The 19,304-nt window shown below is 33.1% G+C and overlaps 2 protein-coding genes across 2 annotated transcripts; both read right to left on the reverse strand.

Moving 5' to 3' along the window:
- Positions 1-8,940: 8,940 nt before the first annotated feature.
- LOC117239013 (myosin heavy chain, non-muscle-like) lies at positions 8,941-13,713 on the reverse strand. The gene is made up of 7 exons (XM_033504275.1): positions 13,572-13,713; positions 12,894-13,334; positions 11,174-11,577; positions 10,563-10,678; positions 9,829-10,255; positions 9,419-9,529; positions 8,941-9,255 (listed from the first exon to the last, which is right to left on the reverse strand). The coding sequence occupies exons 1-7, from the start codon at positions 13,711-13,713 to the stop codon at positions 8,941-8,943; spliced, it is 1,956 nt and encodes a 651-aa protein (XP_033360166.1).
- Positions 13,714-13,726: 13 nt separating this feature from the next.
- Positions 13,727-14,713, reverse strand: LOC117239014. Its single transcript, XM_033504276.1, has one exon. It carries the CDS (start codon positions 14,454-14,456, stop codon positions 13,728-13,730), a length of 729 nt encoding a protein of 242 aa, XP_033360167.1. The 5' UTR covers positions 14,457-14,713; the 3' UTR covers position 13,727.
- Between the last annotated feature and the right edge of the window lie 4,591 nt (positions 14,714-19,304).

Below are 19,304 nucleotides of genomic sequence, written 5' to 3' on the forward strand. Positions count from 1 at the left end.
TTTTACGCACGATAAACCTCCACGACTTAGGTATGTAAAGATGATAAACGTATATTAATTCTATTAATTTGGTAATAATAAACCAACTTTCTGAGAAGTTCTGTAAATTTCGTTTCTGTTGTATCAAGAGAATAATGGAATATTCCACTTAGATCGTATACTTCTTGTATGTACGTACAAAATTTTCCGGCTAATCTAAAACACTTCATAAGATAGAGAGCTTCTGGAAATTCGGACACAGAGAGTGCATAAAATACAAGATAAGTCTCGTGTCTTTCAAAATTATTTTTTATTCGCTAAAAACGTCCTGTGTACTCATGCAATCACATGCAACCTCGAAACTTCACTTATTTTTTATCACTTTCCAATTCAATACACAGTTTCTGCATTTTTGACTATATGTAAGAGAAATTTCCATTCAGCCAAAGGTGTACTTACAGATTATAGATTCCTATACGACTCTCAGTAAAAATTTATCCGCACTCCAGATAGTTAAAACTTCTGTCGACCGTATTGATCCATCTGCACTCTTCGTATGACGTCAATATCTGTTCAGTGCTGCTGCGCAGGTTTCTTTGTGTTACGTCAATTCGTTTGTGACCGTTGCGCGAGTAATGGCGCTTTGCAATGGTGATTTGCAGGAAAACAGTGCAGGATGCTGTGATTCGTTTCTTGTGGTCGGAGGTTATGTTTGATGCCTATATTTATCAAAGATTTAATGCACATTATGGAGAAAGTGTTTTGTCACGAAGTGTGTTTGAATGGGCACAAAAGTTCAAAGAAGATCGCACAAGTGTTATGAAAAAACAGCTGGACGCCCGTCCACATCCACGATGACAACATTGAACGTGCTCATGAACTTATGCTCTATGGAATAGACGAGTGACACTGGATAATGTGGCAAATCATTTGCAAATCAGCCACGGCTCTGCTTATGCAATAGTGCACGACAGATTTGGGTTTTAAAAAGTTTGTGCGAGATGGATGCCGGAAAAGCTGATGAAAAGGTGAAGACGACGATGCATTCGTGGTTCGCAGCTCAGCCCAAAACATTTTTTAATGAGAAAATACAAAGGTCCTTCGGCAAATGGACAAAGTGTATACAGAAATCGAGTGATTATGTCAAAAAATGATGTATGTCTTTTTTGACAATTGCTTAAAATAAATTCTACACCGACAGAGCGGGTAACTTTTTACTCACCCTCGTAAGACACTTAAATTTCCAATCTATTATGATGAATAAAAGAGCTTATACTATTAAATCTAATTGTATTTTGTTGCATGAGAGTACACGTGTATGTGATGTACATTACCTTTATATCCCCTTGAACGCTTCAATATTGCGCATATATACTATATTTTGTACAGCTTCTATAAAATTTCGTATGTTTGTTTAGGCTGTTAATCTAGAGGCTGGAGTACAAAGAAGTGGCACAATGATGTGGGCTGATGACATTTATAATTATCAAGGAATCACCCCTACATTCGCTCAGGTATATATCGTTGACTATAATGTATTTAACATATATGATTGTTAGAATATTAATAATTAATTTTTAATTCTATCAGAATTTTAATGAAACTGTCCCTTGGGAAGGAAGAACTGATACCTTGATATCACGGTTTGTACATCCTATATATACGACAAATTTTAGAACATTATATAACGAAGAACCAGATCGTCGTGGCCATGTGATGTGAATAAAAGGACTTGAATTTGATGATATTTTTATAATGTTAGATAACATAACTAAGTATCTTCACAGTAAGATAGGATGACATGGTTTACATGATCTTAATGTTGTTCACTTGAGTGATGATATTATAAGGAAAAGTGTAATATCACAGGTAGGATGATTCATAATTTAGAACTACTAACTCATGTATGTATTAAAAATTAAAGAAACATATTAAATTTTATAGGATATTTATGTTTAGTAACCAGTAATTCAGAGATTGGTATTCATGGTTACTATAACGAGGCTGTAGAAACGCACCCTTTCTTCTTTGCAAATGGTCCTGTATTTATGTCTAAGCCGAAACTGGAACCTCTGAATAATTTAGATTTATTCTTGTTATTTTCTAAAATACTTATCTACAGTATACCATAAGGAATGATACCGTATCGCACCTAATCAAGTGCCTTAAGAAACATCAACAGGATATCACAGTAATCCCTTATCGACAGATATGTAAGTAAAAGTTATGTGTCATTGTTATACACAATTATGTGTTAGTGTTATACACAGTTATTTATCATTTTCTATTAATTCAGTTGTAGCCACTACAATATCTATGACACTGGTAGTAATTATGAGAACAATAATGATGTGTTCTATAAGAGGAAATGATGATTAGGAACAAAAACTTACAGGTAAGTCAAAGTATATGTTATTTGCCATTTGAAAAGAAAGTTACTAACTTGGAATTTTTTGATAAATAATAATTGTGCAAAATATATTGGATTTCAAATTTGTCAAAAATTGAAATTTAAGAAGCATTGTAATAATATAACATTAATATTTTGATTTTTCAGGAGATATCATGCGGTGGATGGATAATATGTAAAAAATATTAAGCAGTATATGAATTTTCATATTGCGTAGAGATAACAAAATGAATTTTAAAAAATGTCGACATGGTAATAAGAAATAGCATCATGACAAAGAATATATAAAGACAGTTTCATTTTTTATAAATAAAAATTTGTTGTTCCAGATTTTTAAATACAGTGAAACGTTTAATTAGTATCTTAATATCTTTAAATAATTATTATTTTAGAATCAATTGTAATTGTATCATACGTACTTTTGAATTCGTGCAAGAACATATGTAATTTTGAAGTAGTTATTATTAGGAAACTGTTAGACGCGAACAGTATGCGAAAAGTTAGTATGCAGTGTAATAATTATCAATCAAAACACAAGAATTAAATTCTTGAGGAAAAAATTTCCGGAATTTCTTATTTACATGATTATAAAGAAATCCATAATAAAAAGGAGCTGCTTTCTAATACTTCGCTTCCTTGTAATGCCTACGTTAACAATAACGAGGTTCGACTTTTTGTTTTTAGAGGGATACTGGAAAATTTGAAAGTACAGTACCATTGGGAAGAAAATCACGATATTGAAAACGATATTTGCAAGTAAATTTCCAAAAAATCTGTTTTCAAATTTTCGCTTTCTATTTCACATTAAAAGAAAGGGAGGGCTGCCTTCTTTTTCTGCAAGACAAAACAAACATTCTGAATCTCGTATCAATGAATGATGTCAATAAGTTATTTTTCTTTTCAGATTGAACAATATTCCAGATTTATTCATAATTTCATACTACGCGAAGAATAGACTTTCATAGGTATATAAAGGAAATATTAAGTATAGGAAAACTCTTTTTCGTTGTAGGTGACATATGCTTCACGGTTGAACACATGTATTTTTGAACACATATAAATGAAAAAGTACTCTTATGGAGAAAAAGAATTGATACCTTCGATTGACATTAGATAATGTATATAAACTTATGAACAATCACTATCAGTTTGTATTTTAGGTGCACACGCAGATTTGTTGGAGTTCTTATAAAATGTACTTCCTGTACGAACGTTTTATTCTTCCAAATTTTACGATACTATGTCTCATATGATAACTATATGGATTAAACGTAATATAAATGATCCAAAAATAGACTCGAACGACATTAATTGTCTTTCTATTTATACCAATATCGAAAATACAAGTAAAGCTGGAGCAATAGTATGCAAGAATGGACTATTTATTATTTTAAACCAAATCATAGCATATTCAGAATGCACAGTATTATCATGAAATGTAAATGAATCAGTTGTAAACGAACGATTTTACTGTAAAATCGTTGCCTCCTTTTTTTCATCTGAAATATAGCAGCAATGAGTACATTCTTTTAATATATAATAAAACGAGATATCTTTATAAAGTTACATATGTCATCACTGGTAACTGTTATATCGTATGACACCAAATATACCGTTAGTATGGAATGATATTTTTATGAAGATATACTTTAATGATAGATTTTATGAATGAAACGTTATATAAGAAAAATTATCTCTTGTTATTCTATGAAGTGTAGTAGCTAATGAAGATTAATTTTACGAAGTATTAGAGCAAAAGAGAATTAAAAAATTAAAAAGATCTGAATAAGATTGTTCGTGTGGCTTAATTATCTCAATTCTGGTACACCACTTGTTACATTCTAACTAATTAGCGCTAAACAATAACTTGCAAATATTAAAGATATTAACACCTAAAGGTTTTCAGGAAATTTTATAATATTTGATTATTGTATATCTAGTCATTGATTGATAAAATTTCTTGTATAAGCATAGATCGAGGTTGACGTCATACGCAGATTGCATATCATTGACAGGTATCGTTTTAATTTATTTTATGGCTAGAATCGTTTGAATATTATACGAATAATTATTTCCATTCGAACGATTAATAAATCACGTACCTATAAAAGATATATTACGAAAAAGACGTGACGAAACAAAAAAATATTGGAAATTCCGTTGTCATTAGATCAATTATTTTTGCAATGATTTTTATTTCCATGTAATTACATATGAAATGGGTAATTCATTAACATCTCCTCGAATCGAATATAATTCGTTACACTTCACAACGATTCAAATAATGGACGGGAAATATATAATAACTTTCCTGTCCTTGCGTTAAAATAGTACTGTACAAATCAGATGATACAACCTAACCCCAACCTAACCCCAAAAAACCCAATTACATCCACATTGCATGACAGCACACTTGCAATGGATTTTTGTGATTTCAATGTCACAGACAATGACACAACTAATCAGAACACGTTCGAGGCTATAGACATTGAAATTACCGCGTGTTTAATACGTTTAAAGCATAAATCTAAATTTCACGCGATTATTTCTTTGCACATTGTGAAACTCTTAAATTATCTTAATCGAATAAATAATCCTAATGTAATAAAACATCTTGAAATAGACCTAGATATCTGAAACAGAAACTCGAAGGATAAGAAATCCTAAAAGGTACTAATCCTAAAATAACAAACTCCTAAATAATAAACAAGTGATAAAACCTGTTATAAATAATAAACCTTACCTGGAATAATCAAATCCTAACTAATCGAAAATAAAATAAGGCAAGCAATTCTTAATCTTTCAAGTAATTTTTCCGAAAACACAGAAAGATAGAGAAATTAAAAAGACGCAGCACAAATTGCAGCACAATGAAAGTTTCAGAGCGATGAATACGATCGTATTAAACTAAATAATTTTCAAAAGTGAAATTACACTGAAACGTATATCGATGATATTTGTCATTTCTACGATCTGTTTCGCTTGATCGTGCTTCTTTTCTGATGTAAATTCAATTTATAATACGAACTAAGTTTCCTTTATTATTATTAGTCCTGCGTCTTTTTAATTCGTCACTTCTTTTATTTCAGAACAATGACGGGCTCCAAGATGCTGTTCGGATGTTTGGCGTTAATTGCTTTTCTGCATCCATTAGTTCACGTTTGTACTTCGAGTTGTCTTTTTCCATGCACTTCAAATTCCAATACGATCTGGTCACGTGGCCTTCGTACAATTTCGAAATTTTACCTGTTTGGTAATCGTCAATGAAAAAAGAAGTTATGCGTGACCTCAACACATTGAAACAATTTTTATGATTTTTTATTTGCCGGTTGGTCAGCAAGTTAATGGAAAAATTTCACTTAACTATTCGCGTTAATTTCTTCGGTTTAACTTTTGGGAAATGCTTCGTTAGCTGCGGGAATATTTCAACGATTCGTTTTACGTACAAAATAAGCATGATAAATATTACATCACGGTAATGAAAACTATTGGCGTAATACCTAAGATAAAGATGCAGAAACATTCTTAGAATTTCTAATGACACCTTTATAGATTTCTCGTTTAATATCGCTACTACATTTGAATCACTTTTACCTAACGGTGTCACATAGTCTCGTTGGAAATTTGTCAAATTCCTTAAAATGATCACTGAAAATTTTCCTAAATTTCCAAGAATTTATTTATCACGAGGTAAAGAAAATGTGTATTAGAAAGATGAGATCGAAGGTTTACCATTTTTTCAATTATGGCGAACGCAATATGTAATCAATGAAAATTTTATATTTTCACGTTGAAAGTTTCTTCAGATAATTATTATCCAGATGATGACTAACTCTTACGAATTAATGCGTGTCTGTAGGATAATCCGGTAGACTTGATCCGCTTTTTATATCGAAAGTTGAGCAATCGGTGACGCGTTCTTATACACCGAACCGCGAAAAGCAAAATTTCATATGATCTCACCAATTTCGGATGTCAGTCAAATCAGTCAAATCAGTCAAATAATAAGTTCGCGTTAATATACACGTTCGATTTTTGAAAAGCTTGTTCAATTTAATAAGAGTCTTGGTAACAGGCTTATGTTTTTAGACCTAATTGGTTGTTTTCATTTACAAGTACCTCGTGTTAAAGTACTCATAAAATGACATTAAAATCAGAAAAGTAATAACTGAAAGATTATCATTTTTCCTCTGTGGTAGTTTACATATAACATAATGCAACTAACATGTCACGATTAATGCAAAATAAATAAATTACTAATATAGACATTTTTTTAGTAATTTGTATAATCGTGAAACGAATTGGACTTTCTAAAGGCAAATATTAAAGGAAACATGGAATTTATGCCAAATCTATCACAAATATTATTTATACTACTTATTTGCGCAGTTTGAAGCGAATCAAATTGATGAAGGTTTCTTTGTTACATGTTAATTTACATTTTAAAAGACATAACAGGCACGCTAATTAGTTTGCTCAAGATACTTTCGAGATACCAAGTTAGACGCGTTTCCATGAAATCATATCAATTTTACGATGATATTTTTCTATCAAGCATGCAATTATAACCGTATCGTTGATTGGTGCATACAATTATCCATGTACATTCGTCTTTCCGAGTACCGCGCTTCAATATTGCTAATTTCAAATTCGTACATTAATGTTCGTAAATGCTTGAAAATGCTATATAACTATATCAGCTTCTATTAAAAGCATTTTATAGTAAAATCTCTATAAATTTGTAATATTTTTTAGACAATTTGAATTCATTATATTATACATCATACATTCTAGTCATTTCTAATTAAGTTACTTTTGCGATGTTTAATTATATTTTATGTATATTCTTATAACTCTCTATGTTACGGCACGTACGATGGTCCGTGCGCCGTCTGAAGCTTTATACTATATACTGATCTACTACATACTATATACTATAAACTGAATCCTTTGACGTAATCTTAATAGCTTGAAGGAATCTCTAACCCTGTAAGTGTTTTCGGTTTATGGATGGTCCTTAGAACAATACTTAGGTTTATTGCGCACTCTTACAAATAACGGAGAAAGCGGGTAGTTATTTTTCCAATAAACAATGTCACCCACGAGCCACGTTGGTAGGAGGCTTCCTCCTCCTATCTTCGTTCATTAACGTTGGCTATAATCAATGGGCACCCTCACTTTCCTAACGAAAAGTGTGAACAACGAATCCGCGTTTTTCGTTCAGAAAGCACACCCACACTGAGATTTCCTCTCGTGGCGGCACACGAGAACGCAAATCTCACCACTCGAAACCAACTAGTGTCGGACGACGGCAGCGCAGTGGTTAGCGCCATAGAGTACAAACGTTCGGATCCCGGGTTCAAATCCCGGCACCTCGTACTTTTCCAAAGTCCGATGTTTCTTCCACGACATCTAAATAAGAAGGAAATACAGCAGTACTACACCCCGGCAAAGCGACATCTACAGCCAGCAGCCTACAATTATCACGGATATATGAAGGAAGACGGAGAAAAAGAAGAAAAAAAGTGTGTTTCGTCCAGAGCCTGCTAGTGGACTCATCAGTAAGGCTTACCTAGCAGGCTCATGCCTTAGACACAATGGAAGGAGGGGGAAACAAAGCTATGTACATGGCAGAGACATTGAAGACGGATTCCTCCCTCCCACGGCCGGACACTGTATCCAAGGCCGGTCGGATCTCCTACCCTCTCTTGCGACGTATCCCAGTGGAGCGGCCCCACTCTTAATCTAGTTTGGTGGGAAAGGTTCGCGTACACACCGTGTGTAAGAACTATTAAAAACCACATAGTGTATCGCGACTACCTTTCTACTACTTAACCCAAGTCCTATATTATCAGTCTTAGGTCCGAGGCGGTTCCTGTCACGTAAAGTTGGTACTTGGGTGGTAGTAAGAAGGCTGAGTCGTAACCCAACTACTTATTTTCCTTTATAAAACTTTATTATAAACACTTACAAAATAACACCGAACCGGAGAATAGGGGTTGTATGAGTACAGCAACTAGAAGAGGAACAAGAACTGCCCGAGCTGGGTGAAGTCTCGGTTTATATACGTTTTGGTTTTAGGATGTTGAGGGGCTAGGTGTAGGTTATGATGTAGAAAAGTGTCCGAAGGTCGGGGGTCCATATCCTATCTCTGATGTGGACGGAGGTGCGTCACAGCCTTGGTGTATGCTATGATGATAAGGTGGTGATGTGTCCAAAAGTGTCCGAAGGTCGGGTGTCGATGTATTATCACTGATGTAGGTTGAGATGTGATTGATGTCACATACCCCCCTCTTTAGATTGATTTTGGTCCTCCAAAATCTTGGTGTTTCCTCAGTATGGAGCGATGGAATTGGACTCTGACTGGTTCGACTTGTACTTGTTCTTCCTCGTCGTGGTATATGCTTTTGCTATTTCAACCTGTGAAGGTTGTTGGCTGGTTAAATTTCGACTACGATTAATAGGGATAGTTTGCTAAGTTTGACGAAATGCCGCAGTATCACGTGTTGAATCTTTTGTAGACTTTCTAACAGCCTGTGATATAGAATGAGTTAGTGGTCTTTGAGTAATGGTTTTATACTATCTTGTTGTTTCTTTATAGTTTGATTGTTATCCAGTTGTTCCTTTGATACTTGCATTTCTTTGTTTTGTTTAGCAACTTCTAAAGCCTTTTCAGCATCTACAACTGGTTCTTTTTCCATGCATGTAATTTCTTCTTCAACCAGTACAACTGTGCTTTCCTCTATAGTTCGTGTTTTTGTGTCATTTAGTAAACTTTTCAATTCAATTTCCACAGTATTTGGAGCTTTAGATACCGACTGACTGTCATCTTCTGCATTTTCAATGCCCCAATCATCAAAGATATCCTGAATGACACTTCTTTTGTTAGTTATGCGCACTTTATCTGCTTCACTTATAGATTTATTCCTTCCTTCTGTATTAGCAACATGTATAAGTACGACAATTTTATTATGAATAATTTTCTTTTCTACATTAATTTTATGTGAACTATCAAAAGATCAATCTTGCCATTTCCATTTGTTGTTTCTTGTTATTCTTTTCTTTAATATCAATGTCATCTGCAGTTTCTAGATCACTAATTACTCCTGAGGTAATAGGAGTTATAGAATCGTTTCTTGTCTTTGTATGATTTAATATGTCATAATTGTATTTCTGGCTACAATTTTCAGAAACTTCTTGAGCCACAATTTCTGTTGAAATTACTTCTATAATTGTTCCATCACTTTCTCGTGCTTAACCTATCGAATTAAATTCTTCATTTACAATTTCAGCGTTCTTCATTCCTTTTTGTTCTGCAGAAACATTTTTTTTTCTTCATTGGAATTTACAACAGCATCCTTTTCATGTACAGTTAAAACAATATTTTTTCCGTACTTTCATTCATATCATTAATATATAGTAGTTTCTACAGTCAGTACCATTACTTCTGAACTACTATCAACTAGTTTAGACAAATCTGTGTCTGTATCCGTGAGATGCAATGTTTGGGCTTTATCATCAAAAGTTTCACCAAGTGTTTTAATTAATGCTTGACACTGAGCATTAGTAACACTAACTGTATCTATATTTAACACTGTACAAACGTTGTGTTTCTCAATGTTTTGTTCACCCTCATTTGTATTAAATATTTCAACATCGTTCGTACTTTCTTTATCTAAAGATGTGTCACCTGCATATCTTGAATGATCTCCAATCTCAGTTGTATTCTCTGCTTGCTCTTCTTGAAATTTCTCATCTTTTTTTTTTTTATATTGATCATCAATTTGTGGGTCCTTATTTATTATTTCTTGTTCTACTTCATTAATCGCAGCGTTCTTTATGCTCTCTGTCTCACTACTTTCCTTACTTTAAAAATTTTTTTTTGTTTTTATTTAAATCTGTTACATCACATTTATTTACTACTAAACCATCTTGAATTGTATTATCTGTACATTCCTGTGACTTATTTTTTTTTTTTGATTTTCTGGAATATCATGCACATTCTTTATAATATCAGTCGTTGATTCTGATATTAATGAAGAAGATACATCTACTTTTATCGATGATTCTACTTTATTAATGTCACTGTGCACTTCATGTAGTTGTTCCATAGTAAAACATCAAGATTGTTACAATTACTTAAGAAGTCATGGATTGTTATTTAAATATTTACTGCACTTTTCCATCAATGTAACCCTTTATGGCAGTTTGACATTCTACAGAACACCAATGCTGTATCAGTTTATATTTTTCTTCATCATGAAGTTTTATTATATCACCTAATTCTTCCTGATGTTTTTTTTCTTTTTTTTTCAATTTTCAAATAAGAGTGTGTTTTCTATGTGAATCTTTTAATTCTTGGTTCGCCTCGAGTAAGCGATTATTAACATCTTTGGAAAGTTTTTGGACGTTTTCCAGTTCTTTTCTAAGAAAATTATTTTGTTCGTTCATATCTTTTACTTTACTAAAATCCAGTTTCAATTTATTAGTTTCTTCTTCATATTTATATCCAAAATCACCCACTTTTTCATATTCACCCTTTAGTTCGTTTAGTTCACATTGAAGGGCAGATTATTTGTCCTTGTGGTTCAAGAACTACATTTTATCTCTTTTGCATCTTTAGCTCCAGCTTCACGTTCCTCCATTGAATTACTAACACATGAATTAAGTTTGGCCTTTTTTTTTGTTCCAGCAAGTCAACTTCATATTTGTGACTTATGTTATTTCTTCTAATTTTATTGTTAGTTCTTCAATTTGTATTCCAAAAGATTGAACTCTTTTTACGTGGGTGTGTGTTTTTTTTTGTAACTCGTCGAATTGCAATTCTAATTTTTGCACTTCCTCCTTCATGTCCTCTATATGATTCTCGAACTCTTGTGTCGTCCTGTCTTTGTCGGAACATTCTACTTGAAGATCAGCGAGTTGATGCTCGGGATCGTAATTCAATTTTTGGTCGTTAGCAGTAATAAGCTCGCGTAACTTCACTTTTGAACTTGATCTTGTTTGGTCTTGATTGTGTTTTCGTGGTGCTTGTGGTGTTCTAAAAGTAATCGTCACGTTGCTTGCATTTTTAGTGCACATTGATACACTGCACTCTGCACAGGCAATGCTTTTGTTGTCATGAAATCTCTCTAACTTTTCAGTAACAAAACCTTTTATTTTATTATTTAATTTTGGATCATGCGCCCCTGGTGGAGATACATTATGTGTTCTCTTTACCTTTATTATGCACACGTTTTCCTTTTGCTCTCAATTTTTCGATCATCTTGTGCTGTTCTATATATTGTGTTCTTATGTTCTTCGCATATAAATCCTGTCGATTGACTTTATCTTTCAGTTGAGGTACATGTTTAATTCTTTACCTGTGATTATGATGAACAACCTCAGCGTATTTCCTTTCTCTCTCTCTCTTTTTTTTTATGGATTTCTTGATAATCTTTTAGAAGTTGCTCGTTATATTTGGAAAGCTTTCTCACTTCGTCTTCAGCTGTTTCCTAACGGGATTTTTCTTCTTCAAGTTTTTCTGTAATCATTTTTTCTAAACTTCTCCATTTATTCTGTTCTTCTTCGAGTAATTCATTACGTTTCGGTATCTGGTTATCTTTTCCTTTAAAACATTTAATTTTATCAGAGAGTTCTCCTATTTTCAAACTTACTTCATTTAAGGTAACTTTATGAATTTCCGATTGATGCTTTAACATTTGATGTAAGTCTTCTATTGCTGTTTCACGTTCTTTCAACTGTTCATTAAATTCGTTGTTTAGCATATCCACTCGAGAAATTTCGAGTTCTTGAGCATCGTTTCTTCTTTTAGAAATTTGGCTTATTTTCTCTCGCCTGCTGCTACATGTTGCTGTCATTTTATCAACTTCTTTCTTCTTTTTTTCTTTTTTTTTTTTTGAACTTAAAATCTTGATTTAAGGTTTGTGTTTCACTATATGATTTATTATTATTAACTAGTTCAACATTATTTTCAGTAGATTTTTTTCGCGTGATTTTTATACTTATTTAAATAGTTTAACAGGAGCAAATGCATCGTACGTCAGATATACCATTTTTAATAAATTGTCGCCTTTACAACTCGAGTTACCTCTGAACGAGTCGCATGATTGATCAATAAGCCATGAGTAATTATGCAAACTCAGTTTTTTTCATCTATTTATTTGAATATTATAACAAAGACTTTACATTGAATATTTTATTAAAATTGTAAGTTTTTCATAAACGCTTCAAAATCCACAGTCTATTGATCAACTCCTCTATCCTTTCTCTTTCTCCTCACTAAAATAGATAAATTCCTAATGTAGTTTGTGGATAATATTTTTTTTTTTTCTAAAGCAAATCACATTTATCATCTGATATATTTTTTGAAATAATTTCTGTCTGTACATTTTCTTCTTTTCTCTTACTCCTCTTTCTCTTTCTAATGAATTCTTTTTATTCCGTAAAATAGTTTTTGTATATTCAATTTTGTTAAGTGCAATCCTTATTTCTGATAACTTACTTTTATTAGATAATTCTTGTGAATCTTCTACTACATCTTCCATATCACTTTGAGTGCGGCTTCTACCTTCAGTAAATTTAATATCTTGAACCGTATCATTAATTTCAATAGCTCTTTCGGTATCAAGTAAATCGCACTTATTATTTAATATACCTTTTGAATTGACTTCTGTCTCTGTAGTTTCTTCTTTTGTATCTTCTTCGAGTTTTCTTTGTTCTTCTAATCCACCCTTCTCATTTTGTAGGATCTTCCTTGTATCTTCATCTTTTTTAACTTCGACTTTATCCGATCTCCTAGGTCTGCCTCTATGTTTCGCTTCATCAGTTGCTATTACACCCGTTACTGCATTATCATTTTCTACAGATTTATACCTATCGCTATCACTAGCTGTGTTCGTTAAAAGAACTTCCCTTCGTTGACGAGTTGTTTCGTTTTCACTATCTGAAATTGATTTTTGTTTAACACCTCTTTTTTCTTCTTTGGCAAATTTATTTTCTACATTTTCCGATGCCTTTTGTTTATTAATTATTTCACACTTGTCTTCGATTAATTTCGTCTTTAAAGCGCTTCGCAAAATTTTATTTGTGTTTGATTGTCTGGTTTGATTATAAACAATTTCTTCAAATTTTGGCGAAGTAGCAGGCTTTGCAGCAACATTATAACGACTGCTCCGTTTACTACTATCTAACATAGATGGAGATGGATTCTTGTCATCTTTATTCTCTAAAGACTTCTCTTGTGTATTAGCATCTAAATTTCTCGACATAAGATCTGCTGAAGTTTTTGATTCTGTAGTGTCACACGCATTTTTCGCTGTCATCATTTGGTCTTCTTCTATAAGCAAATGTTCATTATTGTAAGCATTATCTCTTTTGCTTTTTGTATGGATTCTAATGATATATTTTGTTCAACGTTGTCTATTGATTTTGTATCATTTTCAGCAGTTGATTTACTAACTGCTTCTAATTCCTTCGTTTCAATTTGGTTTTCTTTATTTGTATCGCCGTCCAAAATATTTCTCATTGAAATATTATCCTTCTTGTTATGATCTTTTTCTGCTTCTCCTAAACTTTTACTTTTTTTGTCAAACCATTCTTGTAAATTTTGAGTATCTTGTGACGAAGATGGTGACAAATCATTATACAATACTGCAATATCTTCTTTCCTTCGTTTCACAGACTCTTTCTGGTATTCTGTTGAGCTATTGACATCAAACATTAAGTCTGTTTTAATGAAAATATAATCCTGTGAAGCGGTGTCAATTGATACTTTCTTTTCATAAGAATTTTCTACATTAGACTGCAATTCTTTTGAAAATTCTTTCAAAACCATTTCTTCATTTCCTACAGTAACGTCTGTTTTCTCCAAGCTTTTGTTCAAATTATTAGAAACTAAACTACCCTGATAACTCCGACTAGTCGCTGCTTTAATAGTCTCCTTTAACAGTTTTCTTAACTTGATTTCGTTCTGCTTCTGCATAGCGTCTAGTATGGCCCGAATACTTGGATCCACACCAGTAGCCATAGGGCTAACAGAAGATGTGTCTTCTGATTTTTTGCTCATAGTGGTTATTGTACTGTTGTTGGAGTCTGTACTAGCGAAGCTATTGCGACGAGTACGATAATATTTAAAAGAATCCAGTTCTTTACCTGAATATTCTTCTTTTCGTGACCAGTTTCAGTTTTGGTGATGACCGTAGTCCGCTTTCCGTAGAAGTCGTTTTCACGCAAAGTGAGCTGATCTGCAGAGGTCCGCTGATCCCTCAATCTTCAATGATGCACGTATGCCGAAATGCGTAATTTTGTTTTCTTGAAGTTGATGGATCCTGGCACGGATCGCCAAAATGTCACGTAAAGTTGGTACTTGGGTTGCGAGAGAAAAGAAAGCTGAGTCGTAGCCCAACTATTAATTCTCTTTTATCGAACTTTATTATGACTGTGGCACTTACAGTAGAATAACGTTGAACAGAGAAAGGGGTGTTGTACAAGAACAGCAACTAGAACGAGAACTCCCCGGGCTGGATGAAGTCTCGGCTTATATACACCCTGGCTTGGGGATGTTGGGGGGTTTGGTGTGGATTCCAAGGAGTCCGAAAGTCGGTGTTGGGGCCTTATCTCTGATGGGGACTAAGATGCGTCGCGGCGTTGGCGTCCGACAGTCGGGAGTCGATGTCTTTTCTCTGAGAGGTAATTGGTGTCACACGGTCAACGGGACGAACTCTCCATCTAACAAAGGCATTAAGTAATCCTATAGCTCTCCTTAAAAGAAAGATTTGTAGCGGCACATGGCAGTAAACATTCCAACGGTTTCTGTCGCTCGCCACACGCAGATCCTATTCTCCGGGCAGGATGTTTACCAGATGTCGATGCGTCTCCACAGTACGTGATCGGCTAGCCCGAGGACCGTCATAAACACTAATATCTAGTTACCTAAAATCCTTCAACAGATACACAGCCTGTGTCCCAGTTACGGGAAGACAGGAGAGACCTATTTTTCCACGAACGACGTCTCCCACTAGCAACCCTCCCTCAAGGGCGGCTAGCATCCTTTTCTAACTACCGATATGGAGATTGGCCAATTAGCAGCAACGTCAATTTCCCTTACTTTCCGAACGTAGGATGTCCCCGACGAATCCGATGATCTCGTGTCCTTAGACACACCCCGTCATATTTTTCCTCTGCGGTATCACCGGGTCGGAAAGTCTCTCTCTCTTGCGGTCTCATCGACAAAAAAGGATTAACTCATTACGGTCAGCGAATATTAACACAGAATCCAACTTAGATTTTTTGCGAGTGTGTACGACTACCGTCCCGTTGTCCGCGGATTCGTTATTGCACCTAGGATCATTGTCATTAGTCTCTCGAATATCTAATAACCACGGTTACTTGTCCGGTTCTATGGTAATCGTATTGGCACTAGTCAATGTCTTCTCTATTGCATAACGACAACGTGTAACCCAAACGAAGATTCGTTTCACGCCCCTAACCCTAATTCTAATGTAAACCCGACGTATATATATATATATATATATATATAAATAAATAATTATAAATTAATGTCACCTATTATTAATAATAATTTAATTATGTATCTCAAGATAATAAAATATTTATAATTTATATTAATTTTTATATATAAATATTTAATTATATATAATACATTTTTTTCAATTTAAAGTTAAAATATTTATATTTATATTTTAATTTTTTTATAAAATTAAATATATGTATAAAGATTTAAAAATTAATATATTTAAAATTAATAATTATATATTAATATATACTTATATACAAGATAATTCAATTTTTATCAATTTTATTAAAAAATTTTATTTTATTACGTTAAATATTTATAAATTATTTTAATTTAATTATCTAATTAAATTATTATTAATTAATTATAATAGCAATATTTATAATAGTATTGTTAATTTTTTATTTTTATATTTTAAAATATATATATAATGTACGTATCCATTATGTATTTCCAATGTACGTACAACAGATACTCACAGGAAAAACCAGCGAGACTAATAATGAAATCAATGAATTAGAAAAAAAGAGCTATAGACAAATATCTTATAATATACCGTGGCATAATCTGCAATTTATTATAAAATAATTGATCCGAGCAGTATCAATTATAAAAGAAGATGGCTGAATATGATAGACACTGTCGAATACTAATCAAATATAATCATTTAGTTGATCTTTAAGATTTAAGTTAAGATACATCTTTGAGGAATCAATAACTCTTTCGCTAATAGCCTAATAGATCTCTTGATAGATCAAACGAAGAAATACCTAACCGCGATTACAGCCAATTGGTACATATTATTCGATACATAATTAATATTTGCAAGTGGTATTGAAGAAAATAGCCATTTTATGTTACAACTATAACGAGTAAATTTACTCGTTTAACTTGAGAGGAATTAAAAAGGTACCTGACTTTTAAATAAGTATTAAATAAGAAATTTAAATATCGCAGACGATGATGTAGGTGTTATTCAAGAAAAGAGAACATTTTATTTTGTAATTAGCACGAGTAAATGAACGAATATCGATAATATAATATAAGGATTAATATGAATTTTATCTGGCTGATTATTTAAATACCATAACATATTTCACAGTAACGTCATCGACTGCCGTTAGGCTCTTTTCCCTTTTTGTTCAAACTAATTGATAGTCGAAAACTAGTATCAAGGAGGTGTGAATTTAGCCTTAGTTTGTAGAAACTATTAAAATGATAAAAATGGATAGCGTATTAAATCGTCGAAGGCGCCAATTTACGATAAAAATTAAGAAATTGTTCAATTTGATTTTGTTACAATGGAAAACCCGTCCTTTGCTATGTCAAGAGATCGTTAACGTTTGATTGACATCTCGACACCTTGTCAAGATATATAAGGAACGCGGAAGTCGCGCGCGAGCTCTTTCGTGCCTGAAATTCCGGACAGTGAACATCCAAGAAGAATTTAAATATAAGGTAAATAAAAAAAATATCAAATAACAACATTGTAACTAGTAGTTTATAACGTCTAAGCCATTAATTTACAATACTTGAGAAATTAATTTATAATATTTAAGCTATTAATTTATAGCATTTAAGCCATTAATCTAAAACAATTACATCATTAATTCTTAACAGTTATAACAATAATTTATAACAACATTTTCCCATTAATTCAATGTAATTATGCTCTTAATTTATAACAGTTGTACCCTTAATCGGAAGTAACTCTACATTCATTGATTTTAATCAATGTCATAAATTCGTAGTGAGTGAATTAAAGATTTATTTTGCTTTATTTTATTAACGAAATCTATCAAGTCTTTGAAGTGCTATTTCATTTCCATATAGCATTATATTTTAACTCTGAATACAGTATTCGATTTCCAATTTCACTATTTCGTATAAAATTTGTGGTAACACAGAGTGTCGATGTATGTGTCACGTAAAATAACAAAATAAAAAAGGAATTTGAGGTAAAAAATAAAAAAAGAAAACTTTATTTTTTTTCTAACATCAATACACTTTACAATCTACTTCCGAACTCTAGGCGTGACTTTCTAAGACTGACTCTTATGATTTTACTTTCGATCGGATCCGATTACTTTCTTTTGTCATCCCTCAACATCCCCACCGTCCATGCATTTGCTAGGCGTCCGCGATCGTTGCCACGTGCTCTTTCTTCTAGAACCTTCGGTGGAAGGACCGTTGGGATGTTGATGGTTCATTAGGCACTTCAGCGATATACGTTGTCGCCGAGTGCCGCCACATCTTTATCTCTATCGTCAGTCCGTCGGATTTGAAGTATGCCGGTCGTGACATATGTAACGATATATGGTATAACGTTATAACGTATTACTTTACATGATATAACTTTATAACGTATTACGTTATATGTTATAACGTTATAACGTAATACGTTATATGGTATGACGGTATAACGTATTACGTTATATGGGACGACCTGTTTCTGCTGGAGATTGATTCCTAATACAACGTGTGTCCCATTATATCAGCATCTCTAAAGTACAATTCTATGTGATTTCTAGGGAGAACAATACAACCGATCCACACCTTCGTCGGGCAAAACGTTTATCCCGTGACCGTGGCTACGTTCGGCGACCAGTTGTCACCTCGAACCCACTTTCGCTTTCACAAATATCAAACAATTACAAATGACAATTGTTTAATTACAGTTATGATAAAATCTAGGCTAAAGCATTAGAAGGCTTCCTCAAAATTGCAAAGGGAAGGCTCCGGTTTTCCTTTCATCTCCGACATATATAATAACCTGTTAATAGCAGCGTTCTCTTCAAGTTAACTACCCTTATTATCCCAAAAGAAATAAGGGATTGAACGATTCGTGGCGTCGATTAGTCAATCGTAACGGGAATTTACGACTCCCGTTGGCGCACTTCCTCGAGATCGCGTCTCCCCACGAACGTGCGAATTTACATATTTAACAATATATATATGGCGGGTTAATGTTGAAATTTTGGGTATTTGGGCGTTAATTTTAGTTTCTTTACATTTTTTTCCTTTAGGAATACCTGCACTTTATCATTTATGGAAGTTTTGTTAACAGAAACGAAAAATTTAGAAAAGATATGTATAATCAAGGAATCTCAGGATAGCACACTTAGACTGCAGATTTTTCTGTATGCAAAAGTAAGTCAAAGGAAGAGGATGAAGTTTTCTTGTATAAGGCTTTGTTTCTGCTTGAGCTAGCTTACAATGAAATACGTTCAGTGTGACAGAGTATCGACAACTATTTCAAACCTTAGCTTTAAATACAAAAAGTTTACGCGCAAAAATAAGCTGAAGAAAAGAAAAATGTTTTTTTTTTTCTTGTTTGACGTCTTATCCTGTCTGGCGGTATGGAATTATTCTGGAAAA

This window comes from Bombus vosnesenskii, unplaced genomic scaffold (genome assembly GCF_011952255.1).
Source record: "Bombus vosnesenskii isolate JDL3184/JDL3185 unplaced genomic scaffold, Bvos_JDL3184-5_v1.1 scf7180000013859, whole genome shotgun sequence".
In the NCBI taxonomy this organism is placed as follows: Eukaryota; Metazoa; Arthropoda; class Insecta; order Hymenoptera; family Apidae; genus Bombus; species Bombus vosnesenskii.